This window comes from Calidris pugnax, unplaced genomic scaffold (assembly GCF_001431845.1).
Source record: "Calidris pugnax isolate Ruff unplaced genomic scaffold, ASM143184v1 scaffold20, whole genome shotgun sequence".
Classification (NCBI taxonomy): Eukaryota; Metazoa; Chordata; class Aves; order Charadriiformes; family Scolopacidae; genus Calidris; species Calidris pugnax.
Genome location: NW_015094510.1, coordinates 29,145,214 through 29,157,493, shown reverse-complemented (window position 1 = coordinate 29,157,493; position 12,280 = coordinate 29,145,214). Strand labels below are relative to the sequence as shown.

General features: G+C 42.9%; 1 protein-coding gene across 1 annotated transcript in view; it reads right to left on the bottom strand.

Moving 5' to 3' along the window:
- Positions 1 to 12,278, bottom strand: part of GUCY1A2 (guanylate cyclase 1, soluble, alpha 2) — a gene marked incomplete at its 5' end in the record, with an annotated part of 152,592 nt that extends 140,314 nt beyond the window's left edge. The window contains one exon of the mRNA XM_014965766.1: positions 12,237 to 12,278. Coding sequence (XP_014821252.1) covers positions 12,237 to 12,278 — 42 coding nt within the window. The remainder of the gene's footprint in view (positions 1 to 12,236) is intronic.
- Between the last annotated feature and the right edge of the window lie 2 nt (positions 12,279 to 12,280).

Sequence of the window (12,280 nt, the reverse complement as noted above, 5' to 3'; positions counted from 1 at the left end):
AAATCCATTCTTCACATATAGAAAAGATGTAATTTCCCACTCTAGGAACCAGGCAAAGCAAAATGGCTTTAAGCAAAAAGGTCCGGACAGCTGCTATCGCCCATCTCCATAGAGCATTCCCTCAGCCTCTCTCCCTACACACAGAACATTAGTACTCCACCAGCACCTCCTCCGACATGAAATGGGGAACAGTAGAAATGTCTGATTGTTAAATTAAATCTCCCTTCTGGTTCTCCTTCTCCCGAAGTGCTTTTACAGCAAACATATGGAAGGCAGCTATGCCTGGTACCATAGTGGAGACAAAGGAAAATAGCTTCTTGTCTTCTCAGGAAGTTTTGTAGCTTATGACACCTGAGCAATCCTCCACGGATTGCCTTTGCCTTTCTCCTGCCCGACACACAGATGTTGCACCTCTTTACCCAGAGAAAAGTCCTTCTGAATACCTCAAGATTTGACCACACAAGCAACCTCCAAGTCCTGAGCTTGTTTCATCAATAGACCTCCCTTCTCCTGCAGTACTGAATGTAAAAAAAAAAAAAAAAAAAAAAAAAGTGGAAAAAAACCCAATAGCCCACATGCGGTTAACTCTTCTGAAAGCTAAATCATCTGCCTACCTGTTGTCAGAGAATTTTATACAGTCCCATGAGCTCATACTCCTTTTCACTGGCATCTCCTAACAAATCTTAGAAATTAAGTACAGACAGAAAACAGGATTTACAATTAAAACACTCGTCATAAACAGAGCTGTACGTAACATGCTCACACCGGTACGAAAACTGACCTGAGAGACCACAAAGTCTTTCTTCGTTTCTGACAAGAATTATCACAGCATGTCACTGTGCGTGGTTTAAAAGCCCCTGTGCTCACCTTCACGGTTTGCTCCATTTCATCACTGGCGAGTGTCATTTTGCTATAGACGTAATTCTGTAACTATGGCTACGACTAAACACAATGGAGAGAAGAGATATAACACCAGCTCATAGCTACCTACAAGGACAGTTTGGTGTACCACTTCTTCCACTACTGACTCTGCATTGCCTATGAGAGAGAGAGTGGGGAGGAAAACATTTACACCTCTTTTCTGCATCCAATGGCAAGATGGGATGGAGCCAAAGTAGCTAAACCTTCTTCTAGTAGCTACTCCAAGAAACAGCTTCTGCCATTCGGGGAGATAAAAGGTAGCCTGCCTGTAACAATACACCTCTTCTGCTGCAGTGTACGTCTATGCCATGCAGGTGCTTATTTACTGGAAAGGTTTTAAAGCTTGGAATCCTGGGCTGCATAGGAAAGAGTGTGGCCAGCAGGTCGAGGGAGGTCATTCTCCCCCTCTACTCTGCACTGGTGAGGCCACTGGTGATGGAATACTGCATCCAGTTCTGGGCTCCCCAGTTCAAGAGGGACTGGGAACTACTGGAGAGAGTCCAGCATAGGGCAACAAAGATGATTAAGGGATTGGAGCACCTCCCTTATGAGGAAAGGCTCAAGGAGCTAGGACTCCTCAGCCTGGACAAGGGAAGACTGAGGGGAGACCTTATTTATGTTTATAAGTATCTAAAGGGTAGGTTGAAGGATGTTGGAGCCGGACTCTTTTCAGTGGTTTCCAGTGAGAGGACAAGGGGCAATGGGCTCAAGCTGGAACATGGGAAGTTCCACTCAAATATGAGAAAAAACTTCTTTACATTGAGGGTGACAGAGCCCTGGAACAGGCTGCCCAGGGAGGTCGTGGAGTCCCCTTCTCTGGAGATCTTCAAGACCCGCCTGGATGCAGTCCTGAGTGATGTGCTCTGGGCAATCCTGCTTTAGCAGGGGAGTTGGACCAGATGATCTCTAGAGGTGCCTTCCAACTCTGACAACTCTGTGAAATGTAAAATAGTGACTATTACCTAAAATAGTAAATTTAAACAAATCATTTTATTATAATGATTTACTAAAAGGAATAATCACATCAATTCCCATTTCTAAGGGCAACTCAAATTAAGACATGCCAGTATTGCTACCGTTAACTGTAAATTAACCTAGGAATTGCCACACCAGATCATATCCAAGCTCCATCTGGAATGACATATAAGGTAGAAGGGATTCCTTCTAGTGGATTTTAGTTTGGCTGGAGTGTCTCCAGTGAGTACCAAGGCCTGCCATTTGGAGGCTTCATCCAGCTGTCTGAAGGCTTCCTCTGGTTTCACTTCTTGACCAGCCAGTGTGTAGCAGACATACCACCACACCACCCCTGCTCATCTGACCCTCACACTCTGGACCAGCTTGCTCCATCCAAAGGCAACTGCCCACACACTGCTGCTGCCTCTTTGCATAGAGTGCATCTCCTGCTCCTCACCTTCCCAGCCCATCCTTCCTGAAGAGCCTGTGTCTGTCTCCTGCAGCACTCCCATCCTGAGAGGCTTTCCACATGAGAAAGTATGCAATCCCCACAGGAGATGTAAGCTCAGTCTATTAGACATCAGGGGATGTCCAGTGCCACTCGTTTGCTTCTCATGCTGCCTGCATTTGGGCACAGGCTCACTATCTCCTATGGCTCTACCACCTGGCAACTCAGCACTGCAACCAAAGCCCACCGCTGTCGCACAGCAGCAGGCAGCGATCCTGACCGCGGCAGCACTGCTGTGAAAGCTGCTGTGACTCTGACAGACACCGCTGTTTGCAGGATGCACTCGTAGAGAAATCTGCCCTTCTTCCTACACCTCTACCCAACTCTTCAGTAGTATGAATCTGCTAGAGGAATAATAGCACTTCAAAAACCCTGTTATGAATAACTTTATGTTATTCATAACATAAATCTTTATGAAGATATTTGTCTAAATGATCTTGAAGTATTCTACGTTTTTTAACTCAGACAACTTTCTTTGGAAAAGAATTCCAGTTTAAATATTGTGTACATTTTTTTTTCTTGAGTTTAATTTTTCCTTCTTTTAACTTCATTGCCTCCAGATTTGCAAACAAAGGGGAGAGGACTTCCAGTCTAATTGTATCCCTTGTTATAAATGTCTTTCCTATGGCAATCAAATGTAAGCTTTCCAGTCTCCTCTCAGAGACTTTATCCTATTCCTCAGCCATTTTCTCTTGCATCTGAAATGTCTTTCATTTGATTGCAACACCTTCAGAAATAAATGGTAGGGCTCATCTGCCCAAATGTAGGCACCCAAAGTGATTCATTTTATCCTACAGTTGGCATCTAATACATGCCTGAGGACTGTCTTTAGAAATACGTGTTTCTTTCTTTCGTCTACAAAAGATGTTGAGTGATTGCTTTAGATTTAGACATCTTATAAGTGTTTAAGTAAGGACAGACAAACCCCACCCTGAGGTGACAGAACTGCACAGAGTATCCCAGATGACTCTGTCTAAATTTACATAAAAGCAGTTTCAAATTATCTGTCCCGCTCCTTTTGCATCCTAAGATAACCAGAGAGAATTAGGGAAGAAAGGGACTGTACAGAAGAGGGAGGTCTGAGCCAAGAGAGCAGCCAGGTACACAGTTTCTGTGTAACCCTAACGAGGCTGCAAAGATTTTTCCTGGCAAAAGCTAAGTGGCCCCTAGCTGAGCCTCAGAAGTGCTTCAGCAGTCATGCTCTTAGAAACTTGAGTGCTTAAAATTTTAAACATGGAAGTTGAAGCAGTGAAGAGCATAATAGGCTCAGCTAGAAACCACTTTGCCTCTATCAGAATCTCTTCGAAGAAATCTGTCAGGTCAGGGGGCTCCTCCGGGCGCTTGTGCCCTGGGGAGCTGCGAGGTCCTTCCTAGAGGAACCTGCACTTCTGCACATGGGAGCGGCAAGCTACCACAGACCTCAGCCAAATCTGCGCTTTGATGTACAAAGTTTTACAAGCTTCAAATTCGTGGTGTTCAATCACTAACTCAGCAGATGTGTAAGACTTTAATTGCCAGGTTCACTGCTGGTGATCGTTCATTAATGAAAAACATTTCTTTTTTCATATTTCAGCACCAATTTTAGTCGAGTCTTTAGGCATAGGTGATTACAGATCTCTAAGCACACGCGAGTAGGTGTGCACCTGGCCTATCCGGAAGGAAATAAATCGCAAAATAGTAATTTTCCCATCCAGTCTGTTGGTTTCTTTTGATTATTTACCCCAGATCATAAAAGCAGTGGAGAACTGTTATTTCCCTGTCCCTCTGGTCATCAAAATATTGATGTTAAAGAGGCTATAAATAAAGAACCAAGGCTCCAGCTGAAGACAAACATTTATCAACATTCCCAAATGCCAGGAGTGGGGAGATAAGCATTGAAATTGTTGCAACCAGGGAAAAGCAGAACTGAAAAAGAAAAGGAGGGGTCCTTTGGCATCCTACAATTTTATGATGATGCAGAAAGGAGGAAGGTTCCCTAGCAGGTCCTCATATATCCTGCACAGCCAGGATCCCTCCCTGTTCCCTTCCTAATAGCTGAAGAATGAAATGAAAGGCACAGACAGAAATCAAAAAAAAAAGAAAAGCAGAGCCCCAACATAAGCATGATGCAGAAAGGAGGAAGGTTCCCTAGCAGGTCCTCATATATCCTGCACAGCCAGGATCCCTCCCTGTTCCCTTCCTAATAGCTGAAGAATGAAATGAAAGGCACAGACAGAAATCAAAAAAAAAGGAAAAGCAGAGCCCCAACATAAGCAACCATTTGAAAATTAAAAAAAAAAAAAAAATCATCTTTGGGGGTTTAATAGTGCTTTTGATAATGTAATCAGGAAAAAAAAAGAATTTTTACTCTCTAGCTTCTGGATCTTTAGGGTACACTCATTTTTTTCTCTGTACCTGTACAAGCTAAAAATATTTTTCTTCATGAAAACCAGCTTCCTGAGTCCAGAGGTTTGTGCTTTAGACAAAAGCATCAACTGCTTGCAGACCTCCATGACAAGCACCAGATTTAGTATCAAGAAGGGAAGATGCAGAATGCCCAGGAGGGGACTGTTTGGGGATCCAGAGCGGGATGACTGACAGCTGGAGGCCAAGCAAGCTGCCCCACAACAGCTCGTGAGGATCCAGACGGGATCAGGCAAGAACACAGCCCCTCAGCTCAGTATCACCTGACACCTAAACCTGAGACCGTTCTGCTCCTCAGTTCATGCAAACTGGGGCACTGTTCACAGAGAAATACATGTGCACATCAGAGACATTGCCTTAATTTAATTTAATAAATAACATTGAGACTAAGAATTTTACCGCATACTATTTCATGGCAATAACAATGCAAACACTCTGAAGAAATAAAGCAGAGCTAAATAATAATTAGAAGTTATAACTCTTGCATCCCCAGCTGCCTTTCCACTAGAAGAATCACAGAAATTACGGATGGAAATTGCCTATTAGATCATCTAGTCTAACTCCTTGACAGTGAAGGATAAATATCTCAGGGTGCTATCCATTATAATACCGGCTGGCATCACTTTGTTCAGCTTTGAATTTCAGCCATGTCTGGAATGGATAGAAGATCTGTTCTGTGCTGCAGAAAGAATGTATTCGGTAGGTAAGAACAGAATAGGTGATCTACTGCTAATGCTACCTGTTCACCTTTTAATGCAACTCACATCTACTACATAAAATCGTCGGTGTTACTCTAGCAGACAGATAGGAAATGAAAGGCTTTACATGTCAGTCTTTCTCAGAGAACTTCTGCTAGGATAGAAAAAAAAAATTCCTCTGTATAAGTGGACTTATGGTTATTCCTTTGAGATCTATAGACAAATCACAGATTATTTTTTTGTCTTCATTTTGAAACTTAGTTTGAGAGTTAACAAGCAGGCACATCTAGAAAGAACTTGGATATGAGATGGAATGATTTCTTTCACTCGAAGTGTTTTATAACAGCCTTTACCTTTAGCACAAGAGGTAGAAGGGAACAGAGGGCTTTACTCTGTGTTAACATCTTAAATTTCACTAGGAACACACTGGACCACTGTGAAGTGGCAACTGTCTCTGCTCAAGCAGTTGCAAATGAAGGACATTCACACTCATTTTGACGGAGCCATAATTGCACACTGCTACTTAGGGACATATATTGACAATCATAACATTCCCTTCTTCTTTACAACATCTTTCTCTCTCATTTGCACCTGGGCACTTTGGCCAGGGGAGAGGCAGAGAAGTGCAAAACAACTGAGATCAATTTTGTGGGATTAACGCTGTTGCTGCTACGCTCTGGTCTGCTGGCCAGCAGTTGAGATCTGCCTGTGGGCAGGTCTGATCCCCAGCAGGGAGATGCTCTCTGCTTCCAGGCAGCAAAGGCGCCTGCAATATATAAATGGTTTTTATCAAGCACTTCAGACAACTCGAGATTTCAGCCTGGCACTACCCAAACATCAAGAAAGCAACTATTATTACAAACAGCACAAGCACTAGATGTCAAGTATTCAGACTCACCCTAAATAAAATTTCATCAAGGTCAATACAATGTGTCAGGCTCTCAGGTGCAGCTAAACTGATTTCTTTAATATTTTATCTGCTGAGGCTGAAGTTCCCTTGCATGAGATATTAAACTGTCAAACAAGACAAACAGACAAAACCCACCACGATTCTCATATTGATAACGTTTTCCAGAATGTTCCTGTTTAAGACACCACAGCTCTGTTCCACACTATGAAATAGCAGATTGACTGGCTACAGACTGCTCGTGTGACCTTGCATATAAACAGCTTTCCTTTCTATTTAATTGAAAGATACTGGGCAAAAGTCTGATTTTATTATACTTCAAAAAATTAATCCTGTTTGCCTGTTGGAATTAGAAATCAGGAGTTTCTCATGGGGTATGCCTTTCTTCACCATTTTTATGCTTTTTTTTACTTTCCACCCTCATTCGTGAGAAGGAGGTTACTCACGGAAAGCTCATCCAGCCTGGGCTATTAAATGATTAAGCTCATCACATCGCTGATATGGGTATCATTTGACATGACCTTTCTTCATTCAGAAAGATAGGCAAAAGTTATTCCTGCAAGAGTAGATCTTAGATGCACTTGATGGGTTAATGTGAGTCATAAGACTATCAGAATACTTGTGCAAAATTTTTTCAAAATCTTATGTAAAAATCAAACTGTTACCTCTCCTGTTAGTGGCAACAACTTGTTATTGCTCCTAAAAAGAGTAGCTATTCCTTTAGAGTAAGTGGTAGAAGTTTATGAAGGAGGCACGTTCAATTTGAGCTGCTTTATTGCAACTTCACGAAAACCCCACCTCCACGCACTGGAGGATTCACTTGCAATTAAGCAATTTGAAGTTACAGTGGTTCTGTGATATAAGTAATAGCCTACACAACATTCTTTAGGTTCACTTTTCTCCCACTGTTAGGAAAAAGGCTGTGTTCAAAACAACAGTTCTTAAATTCAAATTACTTGGCAGCAGCCAGTAGCAGCTTCCTCATTTAAATAGGAAAAAAGTGTTCTTACTTAAATGTGTCTTCAACTGGGCCCTTAAAGAATAGCAGGAATAATTCTGAATGAACAGGAAAGTATACGAGAAGCGATTTTCACTTAATAATGTTTATAAGTTGAAGAGATGCGTTGCACAGGCCATTCAGAAAATAAAATCAAAGGGAAATGTAAGTCAGTTTAATGCTGGGTCATGCTGTAATTCTCTTTCCAGAAGGATCAGTACAGCGCTTGGGGGTACGCAGTCTCCTCTGAATGCATGCCCAGTCACTCTCAGATGCTTTAGGGTAGTCCATGCCCCTTAGATGGGAGCTGAGTATTTGACTTTTCAAATCAGTGGCTTTTTTTTTTTTTTTTCTGATTTTGATTCTATTTTCAGCCTCGTATTGGATACAAGTCAAGATAGAACTGGAGCAAATGTGAAAATCGCTGCAAGGAACTGGAATTCAGTAAGATTCAGTAAATGGCATTTCTACAGAATAAAACTGTGTCCACTGGTGCCAGGATATCATTCCCACATAGCAGAGCTCTAAAAGGCAAAAAAAAATATGTTGATAATGAATAGCATATAGTATCATCATCTCTAGTTATCAAAATTTATGTCATAGTGGGTGTAAAATGCATTCCTTGAAACGGAACACAAAAATAAAGCTGAAATTAACAGTAAAATATATCGTTTAATTTGCTTGTGATGTACATGAAATTATTGCAGCTGACTTCTTAAAACCAGGTGATAAATCAGTGTCCTTACTAGGTTCCCAGCATTTTATTATTTATCTCCAAAAACCTGAACCCAGCCCAGTGAGAAGGGCACCTGTTTGTTTTGACTGCAGCTGGATCTAGCTCCAGATTTCTCTGACAGAGTATGTAACCAAAGACCCTTTGGTGGTGGTTCAGATGAAGGAGGTCAGAAGGAACACCTTTGGTCAGTCAGGAACACGATTTAGGAAGATGTTAGGGTGGATAGGAGCCGGCTACACAATTAGGGGCTCAGCTTTGTGGGAACACCACAGGCTGTGGGTGTTCCCACAGGGGAGGGCAGTGCCTGACGGGGGTAACAAACATGGGGCACTGTTGGCCATGGTCTTGTGAGATACAGGTGAGATACAAGAGCTGAGTGTGCGCAATGTCCAGGTGTTATTGCACTGAGCAGCTAAGTTTGATTCCACAAAACATCACTTCACGCTCAGGCGCTGGGCACAGCCCTGGCTGGGCACGGTTCCCCTGACTCTTTGGTGTGCAGCACCCGCTGTGCCTGGCATCTGGGGGAGCCTCAACCCTCCTGCTGTCAGCACAGCTGTTCACCTGTGGGGCAACAGGGCAGCAACTCGAAGCGTTGTTGAGTATGTGCACAGTTAGTTTGTTGAGTGCAGCTGTGAGAAAAAGTTGCCTCTCTTCTTGCATCGCTGCTGCTCTGCCTCCCTGCCCGTGCACCCTGCCTCCCCGACCTTCCCCACACACCCTACTCATGAATGCCAACAGTAGGGGACACATGGAGGTCTCCTCATCTTCTTCATCACCACACACTTTTCTCCAAAATATGCAGCTGTTTTGGTGGAGGTGAGCCTTATTATCCTCCTAGTTCTGACTGTTAAAAAATAGAGGGCTTGGGGTAAGCAAGTGCCAGATGAACAATGTCCATCCTTCAGCCATCCAGGCATGTCAGGAAGCCTTTAGGAGCTCACAGGAACATAAAATGACCTGTGGTGATTGAGGATCAGACCCCTACATCCTCTAGTACAGCAACTGCAGGAAAAATGTATTTAAGAAAAAAGTTGGATAATCGTGTGTGCTGGAAAGTGCTAGAAGCTGTTCTCCAGGAACCAGCAGAAGGGTTGGGTTAAACACTGCAACACAGGAAGGTTCACTTTTCCCACAGTTCCACAAAAAGTAACATTTGTGCAAAGTCACACTCAGCTAAAGCTTGAGTCCAAGATCACACGTGGTACAAAATACAGTAACTTCTTTTTGCTATATTTTAGTAGAAAATATCTCAAATGCTTCATTGCTGTATTTTACTCTACAGAATCTCTTTCCCTTCACGGTACAGTTGTGCTAACTCATAAATACATTGCACAGGCGGTACTAATATTTTCACACACATCTTTGCACTGCCACTCACAAGACCTAGCCTGCTTGCACAGCCTTCTTGCCGCTCTGCCCCATGGAGAGAGACCTTGCTCAGCTCCTTCGCCCCTCACATGCTCCCTCCTGCTCAGTCTGAGGCTCCCCGTAGCCCCAGAGCTGCTCTCAGTAGCCCCTGCTACTGCCACATTGAAGCAGCATCACCCCAGAGATCTCTCTGCCTGTCACAGCAGTATTAAACACACAGAAAGATTTATTTTCTCAGTGAAAACACACACACACAAAAATTTTACTCAGTGTCTCAATCCCGGCCGTTGTCGAAAGAAAGTACAAAATTAAGGCTAAGTATAAACACCAGGAACCTGTAGCATCCTTCAACTTTGGAAGTGTTCAATACTGGGATGGGGACAAATTGCTCCTACATTCATGTTGGAAAGGAAAACATCCAGCCATTGCAGGCAATATACATAGTATGTACATTCACAGACACTCGTATGTACATAAATATATATCTATACACTCAACAGGGACCTGTATCTATAGTATCATGGAATGAAGATAAAACTGTATCTGTAGTAAAAGTGTGAAGGCTTTTTGTTCAGAAAGAGCATAAGTTAATGCACCCTTCGGACTTGCCTTTTAATTTTACAAATAATGGGAATGAGTCTCATTTGACACTAATTTTATAGGCAAAGTATTTTTTTTTTTAGTTCTAATTAAAGTTATTCCTGATTTATATTAACAGATGTGCCAAAATAATCAGATTCAGATTGTTAGACATATGGTGACTTGACTTGTTGCAAGAAGGCATATAGTCAATATCACAGCACAGATTCTCAATAAGAAAAGAATGCACCAAAATAACAATGCACCTGAGCAGTGATTTCTCGAAGTGAAAAATGAAAAGAAAGGGGACCCACCTGATTCTTTTCTCATACACTGCCTGTGACTACATGACTTTTTAGACTTAACCACATTAATTTATGCCAAAACGTGTAAGATGGGAGTGAAGCACAAGTTACAATGACAAGACAAAAAGGGAAATTTTAAGCAATATGTATCTCATATTAGATTTAAAAAAAAAACCCACGATTTTTCAGGAATACCGGTTGCCATAATTATCTTCCAAGAAAGCCATGGAAGCTGTTGTTTGGGACACCAAAACCAGGCTGGACGAAATTTTTGCATTCTTAAATGAAATTTCTCTGAGAGCAGGAAGGAAAGAGGACCATAAAATCTATCAAAGTTTTCCTCGTCTCTTAATTCAAAGAATGTGCTCATTTAAAAAACAAATTCACCAACTCATCAAAGCTGTAAAACTAATTGTCTTTTAGAAAACTTAATTCAGGAGGTAACAGTCAAAGCTGAGAAAATACAAATACTAAGGTTATCTAAAAATACTGCACTGAGCTACTTCAGAATTCTTCAAATATTTTGGGTAACACATGCTCTAATTATACCGTTGTATTATTACCAAATTAAATAGCTTCATTTTTTTTTTCTACTAAAACAAGACAAGTCACCTGAGATACCATCTATTAATATCAGCATTACAAGACCAGATTCCCAGTGGAGTGGGAAAAATCAATGGGAAATAAAAGTCTTAGCTGAAACTGGCCGGACTATTAGCTTGTAATGCAGGCTAATTTCTCCCACTAAACAGCTTGTCTACTCCTGTCGAGCCAATTCAAGAAACACTGAACAAAAAAAAAGAATATTAAAACCAAACCAAACTGATAGCTGGTGATGATGAGACTCGCAAGTCTGGTAATTTCCAAAGCTGGATAACAATATGCAAAAAGATGATCCAATGCCGCAACAGCAGATATAGTTGTCTTACAGATTAAGACTACTTGTTGCAATTAATGTTTTATACCTTAACATGTTAAAATGTCTCAGAGACCAAACAAGCATTCAGTTGCAGCTGAAACTTTCATGAGGAAAATTTAGTGACGGTCACAGAGGTATCTGGAGGAGCACAATTGCAACAGGAAGGGCTGAAGAAGGATCTTCTATTTTGCAGGAACCTATCAGAACTCCTGAGCCACCGATTTCAGTCTTACAAAGCGACACCAGCACACGTTACGGGTTCTACCCAAATTCACTGCTTATTTCAGCATACGCAATGCTTCACTGATTCTCAGCTACAGGTGTAGCTATCCTGATAATCATAAATCATAGATTTTAAAGTACACTTTAGAGAAACTGATCTCTCAGGAATGTCAGCGCATCTGGGAGGCACAGGGAAATCTGTTGCTGAAATATTTCTGAACACTAAGTCAAAACTTTGGTTTTACCGTGTTCAGTAAGGAAAAGCCCTATAAATGTAAGAAGTTCACGTCTCTTGTACGCCGAAGGAATAACGTGCGTGCCGTGCATCATATAGATGTAACTTTTTATACAAAAATGTTGCAGGGGCCAGACAGCTCTCAGCACTTTACGATTTTACGATTTTTTTAATTCAGAAAAGGAGTCGGGAGAAACGGAAAACCCAGCTAAGCCGGGAGCAGCGTGTCCCTCTGCCTCCCCCCCCCATTTCCAGCACCGGGCTGCCCAGATCCCCTCTCCCGCCGCTTTGCGGGGCCGGCACCCCGCAGCCGGGGAGGGCACGGCGGGGCAGAGGGCTGCGGCGGCGAGAGGACGCGGGCACCGCCGCCCCCTTCGCGACACGGACCCGACCCCGCGGAGCCGCCGGCGGTTCTGCGCGGCGCGGAGGGGGGCCGGGGCCGGGGCTGGATCGCGGCGCTCCGCGGGCGCGGGGCACTCACCGCGGGGGCCGTCAGGCGGCGGATGCTCTCGCCCAGCGAGTCCA